Source organism: Falco peregrinus, chromosome 3 (assembly GCF_023634155.1).
Source record: "Falco peregrinus isolate bFalPer1 chromosome 3, bFalPer1.pri, whole genome shotgun sequence".
Taxonomy (NCBI): Eukaryota; Metazoa; Chordata; class Aves; order Falconiformes; family Falconidae; genus Falco; species Falco peregrinus.
Window position 1 is genome coordinate 12,703,881 of NC_073723.1, and position 25,522 is coordinate 12,729,402.

Genomic DNA, 25,522 nt, shown 5'->3' on the forward strand with positions numbered 1-25,522 from the left:
ACGGAGAAGTTACACAACATTTCCAGAAAAATCTCAGCCGTGAAGTATTTCTGTCAAAGGGCAACCCTATTTTTATGCCTCAAAGCCAAAAGCTATCTTGCACCAAAGGTGCAAATAGAATGTAAGAGTTTCAGCAGTTCCTGTTGAACACTACACAAATCACCGTACCTGTACGAAATGCTGTGATGACCGTCATTGCTCAGTGTGTTATGATCAGGACCTTTCCAAGTAACCGAAGCCTTGGGGCGACCACAGACTTTACACCTAAGCACGATGGTCTCTCCTGTCTCACATGTTACCTCACTCAATGGTATTATAAACTCTGGGGGAACTGGAAAAAGGAAGTTAATGGCATTAGGTCAATTGAAATCAATAAATTTGCTTTTCTATTCCTTGCATTCTCTTTTTTTATCAGGCAAAGTAGTAGAGTACTTTAAATTTCCAAGATGTCTCTATCCCTCTACCCTTGGAGCACATCCATGGTCATGCCACTTGCTGGGGCTCTGCAGAGCTAGTGAGTTTTTCTCCACATGAGCCTGGACACAACACTACTGCTACGCTATGGATAACCCTGAAACCTACCATGGGGAACTGAACGCCGTCTTTACGGGAAGTTGAGGAAACGCTGCAGTAAGAAGTATTTGACATGCTCAACTAGGCTATCTTTATATCCAGCTAAGTTTATAAAAGGGAACACAAAACACCTCAGTCATCCACTGAGGCACTGTAGTGGTTTCACTTTCACGCAGCTGAAACTCAAAAAGTTTGGTTGTGTATTAAGTTTGCCTCTGACCCCAGAGAACCACTATCTTTGTCCTGATCAGCCTCTGCACTGGAGAGGCCCTGCATGTTCCCTAGGGTGCAAGGTTAAAAATGAAGCAGCTCCAACTCCTGGCCTTGTTATTTTGCAAATTCAGCAAGGCCCAACTTCCATACAATCTCCATAGAGAACATTTCATATGGTCCTTGTGCTTTATGCTGTTTTGGGCTTGTTAACAGAAATGCATTCCCCGCATCTTGAAAAATAAATACGACATTTCATTAACTCTCTCCCTTATCCAAAAAAAGCCTATGTATATTTTGACAGAAAACACTCAGTTCCTAAAATGATTTGTATCAAGCAAATTCAAACAAAGTAAATAATATTTTAAACAAATTATATTTACTGCGACTTTTAAAAATTAAAGCAACTTACCATCATAAATGTAATTGGGGTTGAGAAGCTGGAAAGGAGAAATTAAAGAATTAATGTCCTGATAACCTTACAGTAACTTAAAGAATGATAGAAAACAAAGCACAGTGATGCGTCAAAGTTAGTGGTACCCACTAAGATCCAAGAAACATCTGAACACCAGAAATTCTGCACCATTCTATTCTTCCTGTAGTATCCTTACGCTGTATCACACTTGTGGGCTCAGAGATTATCTGTTCCTGTTTACAAATTTGGAAAACGCTGTCCATTGAAACTACTGTTGCCTGTAATTCCTTCATGTGAAATTCTGACAGAAGCTACTTTTAAAGAAATGCCAACACAACTTCTTTTGGAAACTACTACATCTTTGTAATACTTACCTTTACAGAAACCTTATTAGCAAGTCCTTCTCGGGATTTGCGGTAACCATTTTCTAGCTTGCCTTCCCTTTTGCCGTCTTTATCTTTTTTCTCAGATTTCTTCCTTAAACGGAGTGCTGTGTGCCAAGACGTTGACTTCCTGAATACAGAACATTAAAGTGATCATTTTTTTTTTTCAAGTCCAGGTTGTGTGCTATGCTCTCTAGTCGCAAACAGCATTGGAAAAGTATGTTACAATGTTATTTCATTGCATTAAAGTATACTGAATTAAAATACATGAAGTATTCATAAGAGATGCTGCCCTTGGTGAAAACCGTAAGCAAGCTAAGCTAGTAAGGTTAGTCCGTAGTACAGTATTTCTTGAAATCATTGCTCAAATGGTAAACTTTCTATATGAAAATACAAACTGTCAATCAAATTGAGCAACGATCAGTATGAAATCTGTATCAAATACAGCCTACAGAGGCTTTACATAAAAAGCTCTAGTGCTAAGAACTTTGATACAATTTCTCCCATTGCAGATCTGAGAGACCTTCCTAGTACAACGGGTGATTTTCAATAAGTTTGTGGCTCAAAATGGAGATCTACGAACTCTGAAATCTCGTTACATTTGGAACAAACATTCCCTTACTGTTGCCCTAAACAATGGTGTCTAGCCTGGTAACTCATTCTATTAAATAAACCAGTAACTATCGCTGCTCTTAGAGCAGGTATTCCTTCATTGTCTATTCCCAGAAGATTGCACTACTATAGCTTTTTAATAAAGAATACGTGCTTCTGGGCTCTTTCTTACTAGCTTGTATTTTGAAATTTGCTAAGGGATCTTCCAAGTACTCGCTCGGCTTGATGTTTATTTACTTCTCAAAGATCCTATCAACTTTTGGCTTAAAAGGTTCAAAGCCTTGTCTAAATTGGAAGTTTTTCTTCTTTCTCCCCTTCTACACACACCCAAGACACTCACTTGATGGTTCCATCAGGGTTGTCAATGATGACTGCACTGGTATGCCCCAAGACATAGCCGGGAATCCAGCCCTCGGCTGCAGGGCACTGATCAGTGGCGGCTCTGAACACCAAAAACATGTTCTGTTGGTTGCTGGCTAGAATCTGCACGACCTCTCCTTGGTAGACATTTATCTCATCCTCCTTCACTGCCGTGTAATCGTGTGTCACCAGCATGGTGGAGATATTGCTACTGCTGCTACTTTCACTCTGCAAGTGTCAATCGGAAGCAGAAAGAAGGGAGGAAAAAAAGAACCAAGTTTAAAATTCACAAAGCTGAAAAGACAGGCTGCTCTTGGCCTGCTACATTACCTGCATAATCTACATAACTTACGCTACAGTCAGAGAGCTACGATTTCTCTTTCAAAGCCACCCTGTGACTATGTCTTGTGCAAATTAGTTTGATCTTTGAATATCTTCACGTACAGCTGCTGCAGAAATTTATTCCCATTACTTGTACTCAAGATTACTTCCCTTAACTAAGAGTCAGTTTATACGTAGATCTCAACTGGTCTTCCTTTCGAGCTCAGACAATGAACCTTGCATTTCTATCAGGCAACAAAACTACAGCACAGCACATAGGACAGTTTTTCATGATCTTATAGGGGCAGTTTCAAAATCATAATCATTACCTCAAACACTAGAAATTCCTACAACGAAAAATACATATAGTCTTCACTATTTGTCAGATCTCAGACACCAGCCTTCTGCACACAAAACATGACTGACTGTGGTTGAATCTGTATGATTAGGTTTATTACTTTAAGCGCACAGGATGAGGTAAATTACTGAAATAAGAAGTTATTCATTTCTTGAGCAAAACAGGCCCACTGAACTATCAGAATAAAGCAGGAAATCTCACTTCTAATTGATTAGTGATTATGATAGCTGAGTGTTACTAGGAGTTTATCATACACTTTCAACCAGTATTCATTAATGTTGTTCGTTTCCCCACCAAGCATTTGCAGAAAGCTAATTATGGCTGATCAGGCGTCCATTAAAAGTCATACTACTTTTCAGAACAAAACCTCTTCTCCTGGCCATGAATCCACTGGAAATTATTATTTTTTCAAAGAAAGACTCATCTTGTCCATTTGCATGCATTTCTCATATGAGGTTTAATAAATCGAAGTGTGAAATCTATTATCAGACCATGCAACCTACTACCTGAAATAAGTTAAAGACTTCTTGAAACAAGTTGAAAACAAAGCGGATGGTTTATTAATGATGTGGCATGAGGCATGTATGTGTGTGTGCCTGCCTTTTGTTCTTACTTCAAACTGTTTGAAGTCACTACCAGGGAGGGCTCACTGTTGCTTAGTAGTAACTGAGCTGAAGGAGGAAATCAGTACCCAGCTGCAGCTGGAGACTACTATTGCTTACATAGCACAACCACATGTTAGCACCACTTATGTGCTAGCAGCGAGTGGGAAGTTTGGCACACAGGATTACAGCACTGCCACCTTTTTTCCTCAAAACTCAAATATTTCTCCCCTTAGTGTTGAGGAGATGCAGCAGGTGTCAGTGGAGAGCACGGGAGCCCTGAAACTCACGTTCTCTTCCAATCTGCTGACGGCCTCGAACAAGTCACTCCCGTTTCTCGGTGCCTGTGCTTCCCCAGTAGTGCTTTGGCTTAGAAACCGTGACATTTGGAAAGGAACAGTCTCAGATTACTCATTCATAGCATGTTCAGCACATCGATGCTTGGGTTTCCTGTGAGTTTGTACATTTTATTCTAGCTGGACTATTTTGTTCAGCTGGGTGATTCAAGCCCATTCTGTCTTTTTCCCCCTATTAGGACAATGAAGCAAATGCTACCACAGAGAAAGATCTCACTCTGGACTGTACCTCTACTAAAGGTTATTTAAGTCAATTCCAGATGCTGTTTTCTAGTGGAAGAGCTCATTTTGTCTGGCTTAGAGGACTGTCTGCATGGTCTTTTGTATTAGCAAGCCCTTTCCATGATTCAGGCAAATCAGGAATAGTAGAACCAAAAAAAGTCTCATTTTCAGTCATTGTTGACAACTTGCTACAGTCTTTTAGCTAGATGAAAAACGACTCTATTCAGAGAAAGCTGCTTTTTTTAACTCTTTCTGTTAGACTTACAGGGGGAGATGAAGGGAAGGCTGAAGCTGCAAAACCAACCTAAGTCCCAAACCTCGCCCCACACACGATTCCTGAACGTACTGTTTCTTAGCATGCAGCAGAATTTGTATAACTGCAGGACTGACCTTCCTGTAACATAACATTTATTTTTCAGTTTTAAGTCTTGAAGGATCATAGTAAACTCAATATTTCTTATTTTCAACAAGGACAGATAAATCTGTTAAATCTGTTAGACAAGTGTCTGGTAACTACAAAGTGACAAACGTTCTTGTGAATGAGTTTATATCAGAACTTATTCTCACCACAGAAAGATAGCCTTTTCTTTTGCCTTGCAAGGAGTAATTATTCTTGTACAGGTAATGTTTTTCTACTGCAAGTTCTGCTGGTCATCGCTGACCTCAATTATAGAATTAGAGGAGGATTTACAAACAAAATATGAAAAATTCCTCCCATATTGCTGAAATCCCAGCAAACCCAACTCCTTTTTCTTCTTCTTAAAAGTAACTTTTCCATAAGTAACCAATCTTAACCATATGCGCATACAAATTCACACAGAAATGGTTAAATCAAAATAAACCTTCACAGCCCATTTTCTCTAGTCTGTTGAATGTGGTGTGAAATCCTGCTAAAATATTGTCTAGAAATTAGGTTATAAATAAAGAATTATTACCTATCTCAATTACCAAACTAAAAGAAGCAGTTGTGAAGCAGAAGGCATGCATTCAGATACTATGTTTTATAGTAAGATAAAAACAAGCAATGGTGTCTTTGCTGAGATAGTGTCAAAATTCAAATGTTTTAAAAACTCAGTGCCATCCCGTTCCTCCCTCCCTCTTAATGGAACAACATCAGTTATTATTATGCAAGTCTTCTCTGCATATAAAAAGTACACCATCTTGATTCACATACTGTGCAGTAACTGTGAAATACTCAAATTACCTCAGATATATTATCATCACATTTTGCTAGACTGAAGATAAACACAAGACAGAGCTAAACCAAGTGAAAAGCTGAAGGAAGATTGGGATAAAAATACGATACATGCAAAGCATAATTTTTCTTTCTGAAGCTATTATAAAAGTAAGTGTAAGAACTAAGAAGTCAAGAAAGCTCTGTGTGTTAAACAGTTCTATAAAGAAATGCATGCATTTAAAAAAGGTCCAGCGAGTTAGCTGATTTGCAACACTGGTATTGCATACTATTTGTGAGAAAGTAGAAAAACAAACATTTGTGAACACAACACTCAGTGAGAGAAAAATCAAATGTGAGTTTAAAAGGAAAGGCACTATAGCCTGCCTACCACACTCATGACAAGTGCCTTGAAATTTGTGCTTTTTATTTGCACATGCCCCTGTGATTGCTGTGTTGCATTTCCTGGTGGATGTTGTTACAGAGAATGTGGATTCTGTCCGAACAAACACACCAACTGCATACTAAAAGGTTGAATCTCCAGATGCCCTAAACCATTTCTTCTTACAAAGCAGAAAAGACAAGTGGAGCCGCTACTTGTTTTGGTTGTAGTAGGAGGATTATTTTAGCTAAGTAGGTTTTGTTGACTACTCTGAGTGGATTGCAGGAAGCTTCTTTGATCAGGCACAGCATTTACAAAGAGAATGTTGTACATCAACTAAGGCTGAAAGGAGAGGGGGGAAAAATAAATTAATAAAAAATAAAAATCAAGAAGCCCAGGGAATGTACTGTAGATGTCTCCACGAAGTTAAAACTCAACGGGACAATGGTGGTGGATTGGTGCGTGAAAGGGAAAAAAGCCCCAAGGCAATCTGCCAAAATCTCCAAGTCAGATTTAAGTGCTGGCCGCAATGCATACCCCAAGGTGCTCTGGCTGCCACGCTTCAGCATGTTAATTATGTGCCTTCAAATTAGACACAAAAAAAGCAAGAAGAGCAAGTTAGTAAGTATCAGCCTAGTGATCTATGTTTTCAGCAGAGGCAGAAATTGCATCTAATGTTAGCAGTTGCTTTTGTGTCTGTATACATATCCATGTTCGTATGTATACATACACAGAAAAGTAGACAATCTTTTTTTTTTTTTTTTTAATGTGCAGAAGATATTCGAACAGTTGATTATTTCAGAGAGGTACAGCACCGGAGAGCCAGAAGTTAGTACGGAGAGTGATGGTAACGCACAGAAAGGCAGCATGGTAAGGTTTTAGAAGAGCTCGCAGGACAGAGGTGCTCCGCTCTTACCCCATTACTCTGGGTGGAGTGAACTGATTGCTCGCTGGTCGAGGAGCATGTGCTCATGCGGTCTGTGTCCTTGCTGTGTGAAGAGTGGCGGTGGACCTGCCGCTGCAGGGAGTCATTATCCCCAGGGAAAGTGAAGGAGCCAGGGCGGCTGGCAGGGGATGCTGGGATGGAGCTCCAAAAGGAGCCCTTCTGCAGGGGGCTGCTGGGTGGAAAGGTTTCTTTGCCAAAAGGAGAAGGGAAAGTCGTGGAGAGAGGAGAGTTCATTGGTGAGATGGCTCCTGGCCTTGGCTTCCCAAGCGTCAGTGATCCTATGCTGTTTCTTGATCGACCATCCTCTGAGCTTCCACGTGAGTCTTTCTGGGCTCCATCAGCTGAGCCAGAAATGTTTCCTGCTGTCTTCCTGGGACTTTCAATCACTTTCATCTTGGGAATCTGCTCAGCTTCTCTCTGAGGACCGTCTGGTTCTGCATGGGGAGGGTGCCTGTCTGGCTGGCTCAGGCCAGTTTCTAAGGTGGTGTTGTAGTGTGGCAGGGAGAGATTGTGAATGGACATACCTGAAATCTTGTCTGCCTCTGCTTGGGCCGAGGCTGCAGAGGAGACCAGGACTGGGGAATGGTGTCTGACAGGCTGGGGGATCCGGGATGGCCGGCTACGGCTGGAGCTGGGGATGCCACTACAGCTGCTGGGGCCGCTGCTGTTACCACTGCTGCTCCCGCTGCCGCCTCCACCACTGCTGTGGTTCCTCTGGTACTCGATTGGGGATGTCAAGGCTGCAATGGGGGTGGGAGGAAGGGCAAATGGGGAAAGGAGGGCAGGGAAAGGAAAAGGAACAGTTTAAAACAGACATGTTTACTGTCAAAAGGGGAGTGCTGTTCAAGTAAGATAAATCAAAAGATAAACTTTGCAATGCTGGTCATGCCACAGACCTCAAGCCACTTTTCTATATCACACCTTCATGACCTGCTATATGTACCTCTATTAAAAATGAAAAACCTGAAACCAGGGAGAAATAGTTCCTTCTAGGATCACACTGCTGGTCAGCAGCCAAGCTAGGAAAAAACCAGGCCTGACACTGAACGCTCAGCTTGTTGTTCCATCCATTATAACTCAAAAAAAAAAAAAAATCTAGATTGCAGCAACAACCAATGGATACAAAACCACAGCCAGAATCTTCTGGTGTCACAGCAGACATTACTGTCTTCTACATTTCTCCTGCAGGATCTGAATGTTGTTGCCACAGTAAAGTGTGACAATAGCCACTGAAGTAACACAAGCAAAACATATTCTGAATAGATGCTTAAAATTCCACTTGGGTTTAGCCTTTAAAGGCTTACATTTGCTTAGAAGTGGTACACAAGTTCTCCACCTCAACGGATGGTGCCGATCTTGATTCACTCCTACAAGACAGTTGGAAAATTTTACCAAGAGAACACCATGTAAATTGGTTACCCCTCTTATAATAAATGCTAGCATCTGTTCTGAAGCAGAAATGCTTACATTTCCCCCAACTGTTCTGTATTAGCTCAGGAAAAAGGGAACTTGCAAAACATTTCAAAGCCAAGAAAAAAACGGATAAGAAAGAAGTCATTCAATCACAAACTTGCAGTGAGAGGAAATAATTTACCATTTAAAAAGTTGCGCTGGTTTTCCAAAATTTGGTTAATTTCATGGATCCATAACTGGCGGACTCCTGGACTGGCAGAATGCAAAATAAAGGTCTCCGTGACATCGCCCGTTCTTGATGTTAGTGCAAATTTACATGGATCGCTGTCCACATTTTCCTCCAGGGAAAGGCAACTCACCTTCACAACAACAAAAAAAGAAGATAACTTACTTCATGTATTTTATGAGAAACATACCTCTAAAATCTCCTTCTCAGGAGCGGAGTCATATGTTCAAATAATGACCACTCTTCACCTCAGTAAAACAAAACCATAAAATGAAGGATTACAGTAAACAAAGGATTAGTATACAGGTGAGCCTGCAAAGGAGCTCCACCACCTGCCCACACCAAAGGCTTCTGTTGCAAATACAGCAACGTCTTGGAATAGGCTGTCCAGCCGGTAGGCAGAGAACTGAGGCGAATTAAGGGAAGCACCATCCACACAGAACATCTCACGAGGAGGGCAGGTGGGCCCTAATATTAGTTTTTGTTTCAGGGAAAGCTTGAAGTGGGGGTGAATACTTCTTGCTTGAAGAAGAGCTGACATGTCAAAGAAGGTGACGCTACTTACAAACGTTATCTACGCATTTGGACTGATTTCAGCTGAAACTCAAAAGAAGGGATACATAAAGAGTTATTATCTTTACTTGCAATGACTTTGCAATGGGATGTACACATAGTACAGAGCCGAAGACTGAACTCTTTGTGAATGCTTGTCCAGCTTTGTACAAGAACATCTGTTTTGGAGCTTCAAGTGGGAACCATCAGAGCACTGGGATCCAAAGATTTCCATTTATCAGAGTGAGTAGAAATTCAATAGGAAGTAATTTCAGGAAATGACTGACACCTCACTGTCCTTTATGATTGCACATCTAGATGTCACTAGTGACTCCACACTGAATCAGAAACTGTTACCTTAGCAGAGTTTGAGCAGGGGACACAAAGACTCACACACAACAGTTACCTTGATACTGTTTTTAAACAAGAATCCGGGCATGGAGAAACCTTTCTTTTTATCTAGCAGCTCACTGAAAATTACAATCTGCTCAAACAGGAAGACCCGTCTCTCCTTGCAGCGTGGCAGAAGTCCTGTGTCCTGGTCTGTAACCAAGAATGTGTCCTGGAGCAGGAGCTTACCCTGGGCTACAATTTTACCCTAAACACAGAAGGAAGCAGAAACACATTTAGTGCAGTTCTTCATTTCTTTCCCCAATCAACCTTTTCAAGTAGATGCTCATACCAAAATAGCTTTGTGTATTTTCCAATTTCTAAGTGTCACTGACCATTATATATATTCATTGATCCTCCTAAACACAAGACATTCTTATGCCCTTTTTCAAAATACAAACATAATCAAGAAAAAAACCCAACAAACCACTAAATTCACTCCATCCTTTTCAATTCATAGTCCAGTTTGAGGCTTGTAACAAAAGGCTTTTATCTCTCTGGTCTAAGTAACTCCCACAGTAACTCATATATTCTTCCAATGTCTTCCAGGGTGCCAAAAAGGGGAAGAATTCAAGTTCACACATGCACCACAGAACAGAAAGGGCTTTGCAAATAGACCGTGTGACTACGGTCTGGCTGATGCATACTGCTTCAAAAGCCGATTTCCATCTCTTCTAGACTTAGCAAAACAAGAAGGGCTTACAGTTGCCTCAGGCACTTCACTGACCTTAGCCATTCCTCCTTCATCTAGACTACTGAGGTCAGGTCTGCTTACCTGCTTAAAACTGATTACTTCACTATTTTGCAAGTTGTTTTGCAGGACTTACGTAGCGTGACTGACACAACAGGTAAAGTTTCCCAGGAAAAAGTCCTTGGTAGGGCTATGACTTGATTTTTCATTCCCTATTTGCACCAGCTAACCAGGTGGTGAGGGAGCACCCTATCTCATTTCTCCCCACAACATTAACAGTTAATTTCTAGAGAATCTGACAAAAACTAAGCAAAATCCCAGCCAACTTACATCAAATCCTTGCAGGCGACCAACATTCATCATGTCGTTACACCGTTTTGGTACTATACACATGACCTCTACAGCTCTCTGTTCGAGACAAATAGAAAGTCAAAGCTTTACTTTCCAAATGAGGTAGCAACGTAACATTTTGTTTCATTTGCTATTGGTTGTTTTAAAATAGAAATGTGAAAAGCCAACACTTATAATCAATTTCTTAAGAAGATCAGAAAAGTGTTTCTATCAAAACAAGTTCAGAGTAAGGAGCATTCAAATCACCAAGAGAAAACGTCTCATGTACCTCTAGTTCTGTTGTGTCAAGATTAGCTTTTTTAGAGTATTTGAGGAAGTCCTGAAAAAGGGAAAAAACAGTAATAAGAGTTCTTTTCTCATTAATCAGCAAAGAGAAATCTTAGAAAATTTGAATTTGATATCCTCTGTCAAAGAATGACAGACTGCAGAAGACACATAGAAAAAATTTCTTTTTAAAGCTTCTTGCTGCAGTGCTTTCCCCCTCTTATTTTTCAAGATTTATTCACTATTTTGATTTAACTCGTATAAGAACATGTATTAAGGCAATACACAAGGTTGCTCTTTGGTAAACATTTATGTGATATTAAAATGGTTGTAGATGTAGACAGAAAAGTTACGATGGGTCCAAACAACTTGTATCACATTTACACTTGAAAAGTTGTGAGATCCCTCTCCCCTTCATATGACATTGCATGACTTGAGTTCATCTAGTCTTTTAACTGTTAAAAGAAAAAGCAGAATTCTGACCAAGCTATTTACTCCAATTTTTATAACTATCTGAATATGCTCAGAAGATAATCCTATGACATTGCTTACTAATCTGGGTTCTGTTTGGGAGGAGCGTGGAAAAGCATCAGCAGCATTTAAAAAAAGAAAATGTAACTATTTACACAGATATTAAATCATTCATCTCAACATCAGTTTACCTTTAGTAACAGCTGGTATTTCATAATTCTCTGCACAGGTTTTATTAGCAAATCTGTGAGTTGAAGTCTGTGGCCCAAGCGTTGCTTTAGATCCTGAGGGTTGTAAAACAAACATTTATTTTTTTTGTTCATTCAGTTAGAAACAACTTTGTTTTGTTGAGTTAGAAACACAGCAGGATATATCATTATTAATGGCTATCAAGCAGGAATTGGCACAAGTCAGAGCCGAATCTAACCTTCAGTTAGCAACAGCTGGAGTCCTGCCCCTTATCTGTATAAGCTTTGTTTCCAAAGTATTCCCCTTCTTCTGTATCTTTCTTTGAAAAGATTGTATAGTGAAATGTAATTATTCAATCGTAAGTTGTATACAGTCTATTTTTGACAGCGATCCTTGCTCATCCAAAAATTGCCTCTTCATATAATATGCACTGTTAAGTGCCTGGGCTAGGGCTAGTAAAGATGAGACTCTACTGATTAATCAATATCTTACACCTAAACTTTAGCTGTCTTCCCCCAGAGCTTTACACATCTCTAGGAGTCTGTATCAGACTTGAGAAATCAGAACAGAAATGGCAATAAATTATAACTTGAAGCAGTAACAATGGTATGTGCTGCCTTTTTTTTTTTTTTTTTGTCAACAGATCTGGTGTATGATTTATACACACCCTTCACCTTGCATACATCCTCTCTCAGGAGCTTACCTCAAAAAATGTATCAATGTATTCTGAGACAATGTGCTCAGACTTTGGTTTGTTCTGGCAGTAAACTATGTACATGTGCAACCTTCTCTCCTAGAGGAACAAAGATACAGAACGATACATCATCATCATCAAGAAAAAACACAAGCCAGACTGAACTAGAGTATTATTTTAATAAGTACAGCTGTTCAAAAGTATGAACTTAAAAGGGTCCTTCTGAGCAAAAAAGCCGTTACATATGCACAAATTACAGATCCGAAAGCACATATATTTGGGATTATCACAATGATTTTAGAAGGCAACACAAGTCCAAAAATTGCTACAGTTACAAATACTCCTAAAACCCAGGTGTTTAGATGATAGCTCAGCAGGTCCCACAACAAAATTAAGTATGAAAATGGTTATCTTTATCTTTTAGCAAGAGCAATGGATGGAGTCTTTGAAAAACATTTTTTCTTTAATTTTAATAATCTCATTATTATTCTAATGTATTAGAATAATGACCTCTTCCTGTTAAGCTGTACAGAGTAGTCAGGAGAAACCTCTCCAGTCTTCTATTTAATACCAACTGTCCTACTGGAGTTTGAGAGGGGATGTAGAGTATGTAGCTGGAAACGGTAGCACTAGTATTTTTTTAACTCTGATTCTGTATTTTGTGCATGTGCTTTCAACACCAAGGCAACAATGAAAAAGAGAGAGAGCATAACTTCAGCCTTTAAGATTTATTCTTGACTATTGACCTTGCTGGTTAAGAAAACACATACTTACCATATGTATTACCTACTTCAAAATCTTTATCATTTTGCTAGGATTGGTTTGCTGTTAGAGGCTTTGCTGCTCAAAAACTTAGGGAGTACTGACCAGCGAGGACAAATGGAAAGCAAAAACCAAGTAAGATGGAGATTGAAAAGGATGCAGAACACAGACTAAGATCAGGAACTGAATCGTCATGTTCTAGCTGGTAGTCACAGTTTTTCTAGAGGATGCTGTAATAGCATCACAGCTTGCCTTTCCATCTGGAGTGGTAAGCGTGCCTTTCATAGTCAAGTCAGTTACAAATATAGCAGAAGAAAGTAAACCAGCAATCAGAAACAGGGAGAGTTACTTCCTCCAGGTTTCCCATTTTCCCAGTGCCAGAATTCTCCCCTCTCCGCATACTTTCTTTTTATAAAATAATCCCTCAGAAATGTAACAGCTCATTCCTCATTATTAGTCCAGGCTTCCAGTGTTACTGTTTGATTAATGTTTGGTTCTGCACTCTTTTGGTACCCTGGTATTCACTTTAAACACAGGCTCCAGGGAAAATCTGAAACCCATTAAATCTGCTTTAATCCAGTCTGCCTTGAGTCTTTGCACACTTGCACAAACAATCATATTTAGCAGGCAATTTCCCTTCTGCTGTCTTGTGTGATTTGGAGTATCTCGAGACCTCATCTCAAACAGATACTAAATTGTATTTCTACACAAGGAAACTGCAAAAGGACTGATTAACAGCATGTTTGATGCGTCCTGACTTTTGGTATCTAGTTTCCAGATAACTAGACTTCATCCGATTTCCTTCTGAAGTGTTACAATATCCGCATGCATCACATGATCATTCCTTTTAATAAATGAAAAGTGGAAAACCAGGGACTTGTGTAAAGCTATAAAGGGCACCGTGCTGGACTAGAATTTAACATCATGAATTTCTGGCCCTCTCAGTTGCTTCCCCAAGTGAAGAGGGAGGAATCTCCACCACTACTGTGAGTCTCAGGAGAGGAAAGGATACAGAATAAGGATGCATTGAAACCAGAAAGAAGAATGAGCCCCTTTCCTATTTTTGTTTCCTATGTTCCATGGTACTACATGGATACTGGGGATTAGAAGGCAGGTGTCATACGAAATGACAATTCCTTTGCACAGAACTGGAACTGAATTGAGAAATGAGGCCTTCATTCATATTTCTTCTCCACAGGAAGATACTGGGGACAAAAACTAGAGCATTTACTTAATCTATTTATAAACTCTTATAAGCTCTCTCTTCACCTCTTACAGTGAAGAATGTTTTACAGCACTTTCTTAACCATGTTGTACCATAGATAAATCCTTAATAATCAAACATGTACCAGCGATAAGGGTTTTCCAATGACAATGTTTGCACTTACATGCTTAACAAACAGGGATCCCAGCTTTTCTGGATCTTCAAGGCACTTCTCCAACTCTCCTAAAAAGAAGCTGAACATAAACAGAGTAAGTACTTTTTTCTGATAGCACACACCATAGCAACATGTAGTTGCAAAGCAAAGTGGTCTTACTGCAAGGTCCACTTTGTGTGCCCTATCAGTAGCTCTGGCTATTAATGTATATCCAAAATGACAATGTTAACAGTGTAATATTTTATTACAGATTTCCAAAAGGATGCACTGAATCCATGCCAAGATGAAAAAATATTGGTGTTCATTAATAAAATCCTTTAATTTCATATATTGGTTGACACTTTTTCTCTTTCCTAGTCTGAATGCCTGAGGTGCTCACATTGCCATGCTAATCCCAACAAATTCTTTACACTGTATTCTTAGAGAAAACATTTTTTAAAACAACGTACAAACTTCTTTACATAATACTATCCATACTAAAGACTCAGCTGAAGCACTTGCTATATATAAGCATCCTTGTTTAAATCAAATCTTCATACCAACATTTGTAAGCTGAATCTACAGCACCTATAACTCAAAGCACAAGAGCAATTGTATTTATTTTGTATCTGAATATTCGAGGGAAAAAATCTCAAGTCAATCAAGTATTTTTAGGTAGAATTGTTCAGCAGATGGTTTTCAAGTTAATACATACTCTCTGTGCCAGTCATAAATCTGGTGAATGTTTCCGAATACAATCTTGTCTTTGCCTTTCATGTCATCAGGTACACCATCTTCCTTCATAAGTGCCATGTAACCCTGCAACAGTCCAAGGAAATTCACTGTGAACGTTTCAACTTTAATAAAAAAAAAAAAAAAAAAAAGGTGAGTTGTCTTTTAATCCCCCTTTTCCCAGCAGCTGTCCAAATTGCTCATTACAACAGCAGGCTTGGGACACAAAAATAAACCAAAAACCTGCTCTATAACATAGCATAACATAGAGCATAGGCATAAAAATATCACAAATTGGCTTGAGGTTGTCTACACAACACTGCCCAGTGCTAGCAAGATGAATTCACTCGAGCTAATTTAGCCATGTGACAGGCTCAAAGCATAGAGGAAACTTCTACAGCCCTTTTCCTTATTGTCCGAAGCAGCTTCAATGCTTTGCCAGGTAGAGCTGTTACCTAATACATGTCAGAGCCGCTGAACTGGCTTCTGTGCTCCTTTGCTCAGTGTTTCTTATCTCAGCCATCCACACTAACCCTCCCCCAAAATGTGTTGAGGAAGACAGCAACCACACTGCATATGGGACTGCACTGCACGGACTACTGCTTGCAGTATGAGCAAACAGAACGCCAAAAAATCTGAACATCAATTCTATTAGCAAGCATTCTGGCTGCAATAACGTTCCTTTTACATCTTCCCATACTCCCATCTTCTCTTTTGTATATAGTCATTTCACTGTGCAATTCTATCACACAGAGCTGGGAGTCTTTTTAAGTTTTGTAATATTCATGCAACTCTATTCCTTCTATTTTTTCCTAATACTCCTATTCCTAATTAGTCAGGCCTGGTTTTAGTTTCCAAGTTTAGGTTTCGATGTCTAGCATTTTCACCAGGAATTATTTTGTCAGTTTACAAAAATACATCTGTTCATAGCCTTCTAATGCACCCTTTAAATACTATAAGAAGACTCTCACAATACTGATCTTTCTTTCCCCCCCTCCCTTTAAAACAGAGTTTAAGAATTGAACCTTGTTAGGCTGAAATTCACTGTCATGCTCATTCTCTCTATTCTTCCAAATGCATCTTGTTGCTAGCTGAAGACTGAAGGGAAATGTGTGTTGTTGTCTCATTTAACAGAAGGGGAAACTATGAAGTCTAAGAGAAGCCTAGCAGTAGGAAAGGAAGCAGGGCTTTCAAAACCAGGATAGTTGCTCTCTATGCTGAGCTACAACACTTTTTTTAAATTCAGTTGTGCTAAATAAAACCATATAGTCTAAGATATCATTAGAACAGAGGTAGTGATCTTAAAAAATGACAAAACTACACTCTTCAGAAGAGCACTGAGGTTCGCACAATAACAGGAAGAAAGAAGAGAGTAAGATTTGATGCAGTATTTCTAATATGTTAAAAGTCTGCAGGAAGGAAAACTCGGAATGCAAGCACTCACATTTTCAGTTTCTTCCTTTGCCTTGTGAAAAAAATTGTGAGGTTCAAGTTACACAGCTGGTCAGTACCACATTTAAAAAAAAAAAAAAAGAAAAAGCAAGAGAATCAAAAACATCATACCTCAACTACATAGCCCAGATCTCGTACATAATCTCGCTCTGTCTCCACTAATTCCTGTAAGACGTAGCTATAATGGAAAGAAAATGGTGAACATATATTTCACCAAAAAACAAAAGAGATTCTTAAAAAGCATTAATAGCATAGAACTTTCTACACATTTGCAGTCATGTGTTTGATAAACAGAGCTGGAACAGAAGAATTAATGCACATTCTTTCTAAGCAAGATGCTGCTTTGACTCTGGAACTGGAGCAGGCTTACTTTTGTTTATCTCAAGTCAGGTGTTTTCTTACATGTGTCATTAAAATTAAACATTGAACTATTGTTTAAAATAAAATGCTATTATGTCTCTGGTCTGGAGACTTAAGTATATGACTTGTTATTTCTACCCACAGATTTAAATAATTTTGAAGCCAGGCATGTTTTTGTTCTACCATGGTAACAGTTTACTGCTACGTAAAGAAATTAAGAGCATGGTGAAACAGAACAAGGGGAATGACCAGTTTTTTTTAAGCCTAACAGCCCTCTGAACACTTAAAGATCAGCATCCTCCTGAGTAACTCAGAGATTGACATGTGACAGAAATCAAACACCAGTATGACTGAAATTCAACATCTCAGGAAATTTAAACTGTAACTAATGTTTGAGAAAAAATTTTTTCTTTGCATAATGTGACTACATGCTTGACACCTAACACATCCTCCCCCTTTCAGACTAACAGCTTCTCCTTCCAGTTGAAAATGGACTTCCTTTAAACATTTCATGTCTCAAAACACTGTGAAAAACAGAATGAAAATGTGGTCTTACTGTCGCCTTTTTAAGGAGCTGGATTTTCTTTCTTCCATCTCATCTATGGGTGATGAGGAGGACAGAAGAGAATTATCTGAAGGGTTGAAGGATGGACTGCTACTGTCACCTTGATCTACCAACAAGGAACTTGGACGGTCCTCCAGGGCCTGAGAAGGTTTTCAAGACAGAGAGCAACAACGATTTATTTCCCCTTTGTTGACAAGAGACACTTACACGCAGCTGTATACGGGAACCTATGGGAGATCCATTATTGTAATGTATCTCAGCAAAGGAGGTCTCAAGCTTCTAGGAAATCAGCCAACAACTTGGCTTTCCAGGACAGATAACCTAGCTGTACAGAAGCACATTTCAGATATGTCAGTCTTTCCTGCACAGGAAAAGAACAGAGTTCAGCTGGTTTCATCAGGAAGGGCTGAAAGTCAGACTAACCTGCTCAGGATGTAAATACTTCTATAGTGGAAGCTACACAGATATGTGCTTATTGCCAGGGACTAAATTGTATTTGTTGTACTTTGATTCTGGCATATGGAAGTTACTATCAATAATAAATAGGACATCTTTAAAGGAAATAATTTTGATGTTGTATTTTTTAACACAACAGAAGTGACATCCTTTGTCAAGACATTTTATCATAATAACTAGCCAATATATTGACTCATTGAAGAAATTAAACGACTTCTACGCTGTCAATGTTGCTCTTGAGCTTCATGACAGTTCAGATCCTAAGAAACAGTCCCTCTCTCTTCTGCCAGATACACTGTCTCCCTTGTATAGACTACACAGGCTTCTATTTGTATAAAAGATGGAGAAACCATGGGAAAAAACAATATCAACAAGCTTCTGTGAAGTATTTACTGGACGACTTTGATTCAAGCCCATAACATTGGATCAAGCTACAGTTACATATCACATTTTCCTTGCATGTGATACAGCCTTTAATGGAAGACACATTTACTTCACCAGGGTGGGGTTCAGCTGTAATCTTTTTCCTTTCCCTACAAAAAGTAAAAAAACCAATAACGATATGACTGGCCCAGAAAACAGAGGAAGCTGATCCTTGGCTAAAACTGTGAAATGAGAACATCTCCATCAGGGACTATATGCATGGATCATTAAGTTATATCCACTGCTAGGCTGCCTCAAAGATGCATGGGTTATCAAACTTCCAATTTGCAAAAGACTGTGTTGAGTTTTGCCACAGATTACTGGTTATTCACCCTTCTGGTGCAAAAGCAGTAAAAAGCAAAGTTAATATTCTAAAGAGAGCGCAGAAATTATTTCATGTAGTTATGTGAAGTGTAAGTCTTTCTGAATGAGGAAAGATAAAACAGAAACTAAATTTTCTCATTCTGAAATTCAAAGCTGCTTAAGTTTAGAATGATCTTGGGAAATATCAGCCTCTGGTAACATGGGGCTGCCATGCTGCAATTCTCTGTAGTTTTCACAGCAGCACTTCTACTAAGACCAACGGGGTCTATGTTGCAAAAGCAAGACTTAAAAGGTTTTGAGGGAGTCAGAGAATTGCTGAGGGACCTCTTGAGACCATATAGTCAAACCTCCTTGCTCAAACAGGGTCAGCAATAGCAGTTTTTCCAGGACTGGTTCAAGCTGGGTTTTGAATATGAAGGAGGTCCTGCCTGGAATTATCTATACACCCTACCCTTTGTCAATAAGCATCTTCAGAAACACAGAAACTTAAAAAAGCTAAAACAAATTCCTCCTACTTATTTCGTTGGCAAACAACAAAAGCAAGAAAGGAGGCGCCACCATACAAAATGATCCTTTTACTCTTTTAATTATTTCTTCATTATCACATTACACCTAAAAAGCAGCTAGATAGCATAGATGTTTCTGTGTGAGGGTTATCTGCTTTACCATTTCACCTTATTAGGTTTGCTATAAATTTTGTTTCAGGGATCCTTCTCATAAAGGTCTACCAAGCTAAGACACTGGGTCTTCATATTCATTTTACTGATAGGACGTTTTCTTTGTACTAACAGGACATAAATTTCCTGCCATCTCCCTTCCCTCTTATTTATTTTTTTCTTTTCTACATAGCCATTTACCTATTCAGTAAGTGCTTTTACAAAAGAGGGCATATAAATGACCCTTACACCAACCCAGAAAGCAACTTTGGAAACAGACATCAAGTTTTAAAAGTCAAACACATGTAGCTTTTCTTTGAATAGCAAGTCAGGACTTGAAGACACAACTGCTTTAAATGCATGCATCTGCCAAAGTCAGCCTCACCATTTTACTTTTGACGAGTTCTTCAATTGCACTGACTAGTTCTGCAGCACTGGGTGTCTCGGAGCTTGTTGGCCGCACCAGTAGTCGAGAAGAGGTCTGTGCAATGACACAAAGGAAGGAGAATCCCAGAGTTAGCCTGGTACATGCTCAAGTATCAAGAGGCTTCCTTCACTTCTCTGTCAGACAAAGGTACTCAACAATAACTGTCAGTGTAATATAACACTAATACCATCCCTTCCAACTTGGGCAACTGGAATTGCAAATTTTAAGTAACCCCCATAGAAGTTAAATGCTGGGATAAAAACTCCTGTTCCTATATGCAACAGAAGTCAAGGAAGTATCCTGCATCTTGCTGACTATGATAATACCTGACAAATAGCTATAAAAATCACCTGAGCCGACCCAATGGACAACGAACTGTTAATGTATTTTATTGCTGGTTAAACAAAGCAACAACTGCAGAAGAGTAACAGGAACAAGAAGACTTGACATAAAGGGGCAAGCATCACTGAGCTATGAAAAAATACACCAGTAACTCAGGGGCATTTACTTTTCTAAAGGAGCTGGGGTATATTGCCCAGATTCAGAGGGGAAATTGAGCTCACCCATTCCTTGTGCCATCCATTTTCCCCAATGGTATGTGTAGAGCACAGAAGATCTCTGGCCTCATAAGCTATAAAATGCCAGTTTATAGATACAACTGAAGGTAAAAGGTGTTCACAGTAAAGGATTCTGGGAGAGGGCCATTAAGTTCAGCCTCAGTAATTTGCAAACAGTGTCGTTTGCATATTACATTTATCATTAAATAACTGGAAAGTAGAAACAGGGCGTAATATGAACCTTACTTCATATTACAAACAGCACAGTGAACATCACGTAGCACAGGGTAAGCTGTCCTGCAAATGTTATCAACAAGCTGGACAAAGAAATGGCACATATAAAGACTTAACACAAGAGGTTCTGCTCAAATCAAGCATGACTGTAACAAGGCTCACCATAAATCAGTACAAAAAAAGAATATACAGATTTTAGGTAGCTTGCCTTGTATTTGCCTTATTCGGAAAGGAAAACAGGGGTTGGGTAAGCAAAGGAAATACAGACAACTTTAAATGGAAAGATATGGGAACTGAGCCAAAGCAGAGACAGAACACAAGTCAACATAATGCTGCATCAGAGTTTATAAAAAGAGAAAACAAAAAGCAAAAGTAATTAGTTTCATATTAAACACAACTGTTCTTGAAACGTCAATACTGCTTATCCAAAAATTAAATGCAAACAACTTGCAAACTGCCATCAAATGCAAATCCATGAAGTGTGCAATGATTCTACTGAATGGAAGAATGCATACTGTGCAGATGAGCCCTTAGGGGAGAAAATGGTTGTGTTATTTAGTGATACTAGACAAATCAGCATGGCTTAACACACGACGACTGCATGCACACCAAAACCTGAGCAATCCCACAGCTGGTGTGCCTTTTAAGCAACTGTAAGCTCCTGACATCTGAACGTTGACCGTGTTTTCCAAAGTTGCGCCTGTATGTGGGTTTTCACTTTGCCTGTGGAGCTCAGCTTAGCTTTACAGAACACTGACAGTGTTGGAACCAGACTCTGGTCAAGGTCCCTTCTCTCTGTTATTGCTCTAGGGGAGTATATGGGGTGTGACTGTTAGTAAAACTTCAGAACTGGTTTGTTTCCAGTTCATGTGGTTGTATCACATACTATCTGAAAAAGGAGGAGCTGTAGAGGTGAAGTCTGCCTGCTGACGTACTCTGGGAGCAGAATACACCTCTTGCCCAGAAAACAAGGGAAGGTAAAGGCAGCAACTGAGCACGTGCAAGTGCGAGATGCTGCTGTAGCCCACAGTGGGCTGGGTAGGGAGGGAGAAACCCAGAGAGCAGGGAGTTTCCAGCACAGAGCATAGACCACGATCCCTGGAGAGGAGGAAATGCTCACAGTGAAGCACAGATGAAAGCCAAGCCTCTGAGGTCACGGAAAGGAGGAGACATTCCTTGGGATCCAGAGGAGCTGAGCAACCCAAGAAACCACCAAGTGTGGCAGGAATGTGAAGGAGGACTCCACCCAGAAGGCAGCCAACTGGGAATTTGTTTGCAAGCCTTTTATTAAACAGTAACTCCATCAATAGAGCCAACTGACTTCTGCTAGGTAAAACCGCTCTGGCTTCTCACTTCTGTGTTCCAATAAAGCATTTGCTTTAGGTACTGGGAAGTGGTGGTTCATCTTGGTGTGTGAAGTTCAGGGAGGCATACACAACCTAGCAGGCTGCCACATGAGGGGACTTTCTTTTGCCTTCCACCGTGCAGTAGGACAGATACTGCACAAAACCAATGCACCACAGATTAATCGCTATTGGCATGTTTTGAAAAATTATGGTACGATACTAACTTTACCAAATTTTAACTTCTCAGAAGTCTTCTTTAGAATGCAGTTTAAGCTACTTCAGAAACTGTCCCAACATGTTTTTACTGCAGTGGGTACATGTTAACCTCTTAAGAAGTGAAAGCAGTATTTACTGGGGATTGAAAGCTACTCAAAGCCTCTTACTCTGCTGTGGTAAGGGTCTGACTTGGCACCAGAAATACAAAAGTGAGGGGACGCTACCTTACAGGCATACCCCTTCACGTAACTGTTCTTGCCGTTTATTGCTAAGCAAAGTCCATTTTTATCTCGAGAGCTTTTTATAAGACTCGCATATCAATTTTTTTATATCACTGAAGAGACATACAAATACAGCAGCTTATCAGTAGGAACTTTAATGTATTTCACCAACATTTTTTTTAAATTTTATTTCAAAGCCTCAAACTGGGATTGTTATTTTCTAGCAATAAAATATTCTCTCAGGTCTAAAGGCTGGCCTATTTTTGCTTATTGAATATTTCCCAATATATTAACTCCCCAACTCATATATTACACTTTTTCAATTCAGAAAACATGTAGGAATTAAATACACATAGAGCACAGCAGCCAGCCATTTTGACCTTATAAACAATATTTTCAGGGATGAGGGCAATCCCCACTGAAAGGCAGTGTTTTTAAAAGGAAGAAGAAAAACAAAACAGGAAGAAGTAAGATCAGCCAAAGCTATCAAAAACATCTGCATCGCTGAGAAGAACAGCAAGCAACCAGCCACAAAATTCACTAACAACATTCAGTGGTATAGATTAAAAATTTTAAGCAGCAAAATCAGAAGAAAACAGTAATGAGTGTATTTGCTGCACGTTTAGACTGCATTCTAAAATCTCCATGTCCAGGCTTCATACTTGTCCTCTAAATGTTTGATCCAGGTTGAAAATTGAAATAAACCCTCTCAATGCATCAACATAAGAAAACCAGATTATATTCAAGTAAGGTGTCCTTCATGCAGTTACTACATACATCCAGAATTTCCTTACTGATGCAAAGTTTTTTACCCTCAATTTTAACATGGCTTTGTAAAAAACAGCTGGATTACGACCCTTATTTGGATATTAATGTCTTGGAACACCTTTTTCTCAGACATCCAAAAAAAACAAGGAAAAAAAAACCGGAAGAAAAAACCCCAACACCTCAGATTTGATATGAACAGCTCCTTCTGTTGAGGCATGTACATTTTTTTCCCCCTGAACAGAGGCAATCCAAACTAGTAGGGCTTGGTGAACAACCTGCGACCTAGAAAGGTTATGTACAACTGTTAATTTCTCCTAATAAAGTTTATTTGCAAATGTTTTTTAACCTCGGTACCAAAAGGTATGACTATAAACCAATTACATTCTGATCACTAAAGATGGCATCATCCACACAGATGTAAATAGGCCTGCAAACATGCAAAGTGGCCCATTTCCACATTTAAAGTGCTTGCAGAAAATTTTCTGCGCTTGTGCTTTTAAAATAGAGAAGCATTTAATTCACACTCTTTCCACAGGAAACTCTTTAAATGTTGTCTAAAGTGACATAGGGACTATTTCTGTCAACCACAAAGCTGCATTACATACATTACAGAGACTTGTGGAAACAGGAGAAAAACTTGTGCAAACACAGGTTATATCAACATGTGAAGCCTTCCCTGCTTCCTCCTCCTACCTTGTCATCCTGCGAGTCAGGCTGGAGAAGACTGTGCTGCTGAATTGCCATTGGAGGAGGGAGTGGCACAGCATCCGCTCCCTCCTCACCTTCCTCCTCTCCACAGCTCTGCATGCCCGAAGAGGATGACTTGGAGAGAGTGCCACTGCTCAGCCCCTCATTCCGACCTCTCTGTAAATAAAACCAAGAGATTTGAGCTTTGTTACCTCCTCAACAGCACAAAGCTTGTGATTACAAGCTTCTCTTAAGTCTGTTCTGTAGATCTCACCCCTCTCCCAACAAATTAAGATGATACAGCAAACTGCAGTGCAACTGCTCAACAGAGGGGCGGGGGGGGGGGGGGGGGGGGGGGGGAAGCAGATGCCAAAAATATTTTTCAGTGTCTGGTAAAAGCAGATGGATTGAGATACTGAGAACAAGACATTCAGCTTGAAATTTACTACAGGAAAATGTTACCAAAGCCATGCTTGCTTTCCAAGTTCAGTTCTGTGAAGAGCCACATTCCTCTAACTTCAGAAACTCAAGAACTTTGTATCTGAAGTACCAACCCTCACAGCAAGACCTCTAAAGGATATGACTCCCCCCTATTACAACGTTAAGTATTTTCTCAATTGTCCTTTCTGCCCCTTCCCCCTTTAAGCAGCAAGAGCAGACTGCTTGTGTAATTTTTACAGTGGTGTCGAAAGACAGTCCTTCCAATTATATAAGGAATATAATTTCAACTAGCCAAAGTTTAATATAACTGACCTCACAGAATGATTTAACTATCTTTAAAGGAAGACAGCATAGATGGTTATTGCTTTTTCCTGATTTTAAGGCACTGGCCTTAGGTTTTCCCTCACTCACAGAACTGCAGAATAACAGACACTTCCACTACAACTGCATCACAGAGGGCCTTTTTCTACAGCTTGCCATTCAAGGACAGAGGCCAATATTCCTTCCCAAACCACATCTCCCAATTCACCATGCTGCCAAGTCTCTAGTACTTTTCTTTCCTACATTTACTGTGTAACTTCACTGATGTTCCAAGCTTGCAGCAAAATATGTTAGGAGCAAGAAAAAAAAAAAAAAAAAAAAAGACGTACTACATAAGTAATTGGGCATCCGAGACCACTTTTCTGTACAATAACTACCAAAACCACTACTCAGATTCAAGCCTGGTAGGAGGGAGTAACTGTATAGCATGCAAGTTGCTGTGCCCTTGGAAACAGTAAGATGCCGTTCATTTCGGCCTGAACCACAGGTTTATAAGAGAAGGGAATGTGACTCTGTCCGCACCTAACTGAAGGCAGGCTTTGCTCATACACCAGTTCCAGGCTTCCAAGGATGCGCACATGTTTGTGGGAGGAAGGGAGGCCTCCGGCAGATGTCCTTGGTGGCAAAATCTCAAATAGTTCACAGTTTTTTTCCCCTCTAATGAAAACTGCTGTGTTTATCTACCTTTTGATTTGAAGGGCCAGTAATTCTGTGCTCTAACTCTTGCTCAAGGTGTACATACAGCTTTAAGCAGTTAAGCGGCTCTCCCTGTTTTTTCCCTGATTCATCAACAGGAAAAGGAAAGGAAATACAAAATGACCTGATTATTCCCAGAACATGAAGCACCTTTACTCACAAAGCCGCTTTCTTAAGTGGGATAAGAAAGCAAAGCTAAAGAACAACTGTTTACTCTCCCATTTCTCCTTTTTAACTACACAGCCTTCTCCACGGAGCTATCATACTAACACTCTCAATGCAGAAGGGAGCAAACTGTGCCTGGCACAGCACTTACACAGAGTACAGCAGTCATCAAGAATGAGCACATGGGCACATGCCACTTT

The 25,522-nt window shown here is 39.7% G+C and overlaps 1 protein-coding gene across 5 annotated transcripts in view; it reads right to left on the reverse strand.

Annotated features, from left to right (window-relative positions):
- The window catches only part of TRIO (trio Rho guanine nucleotide exchange factor), a 255,751-nt gene that overhangs the window by 10,203 nt on the left and 220,026 nt on the right, over nucleotides 1–25,522 (reverse strand). For 2 of the 5 annotated variants that reach the window (XM_055798728.1, XM_055798729.1), the window contains exons 36-52: nucleotides 23,706–23,876; nucleotides 19,629–19,724; nucleotides 17,376–17,524; nucleotides 16,571–16,637; nucleotides 14,991–15,094; nucleotides 14,306–14,375; nucleotides 12,165–12,254; nucleotides 11,464–11,556; nucleotides 10,806–10,856; nucleotides 10,517–10,594; nucleotides 9,512–9,703; nucleotides 8,509–8,686; nucleotides 6,885–7,654; nucleotides 2,534–2,781; nucleotides 1,573–1,711; nucleotides 1,196–1,223; nucleotides 169–331 (exon numbers count right to left, since the gene is read on the reverse strand). In XM_055798728.1, coding sequence (XP_055654703.1) covers nucleotides 169–331; nucleotides 1,196–1,223; nucleotides 1,573–1,711; nucleotides 2,534–2,781; nucleotides 6,885–7,654; nucleotides 8,509–8,686; nucleotides 9,512–9,703; nucleotides 10,517–10,594; nucleotides 10,806–10,856; nucleotides 11,464–11,556; nucleotides 12,165–12,254; nucleotides 14,306–14,375; nucleotides 14,991–15,094; nucleotides 16,571–16,637; nucleotides 17,376–17,524; nucleotides 19,629–19,724; nucleotides 23,706–23,876 — 2,687 coding nt within the window. Of the gene's footprint in view, nucleotides 1–168; nucleotides 332–1,195; nucleotides 1,224–1,572; nucleotides 1,712–2,533; nucleotides 2,782–6,884; nucleotides 7,655–8,508; nucleotides 8,687–9,511; nucleotides 9,704–10,516; nucleotides 10,595–10,805; nucleotides 10,857–11,463; nucleotides 11,557–12,164; nucleotides 12,255–14,305; nucleotides 14,376–14,990; nucleotides 15,095–16,570; nucleotides 16,638–17,375; nucleotides 17,525–19,627; nucleotides 19,725–20,233; nucleotides 20,794–23,705; nucleotides 23,877–25,522 lie in introns of those variants that run through there. The other 3 variants (XM_055798730.1, XM_055798731.1, XR_008746283.1) reach the window with 3 other exon arrangements.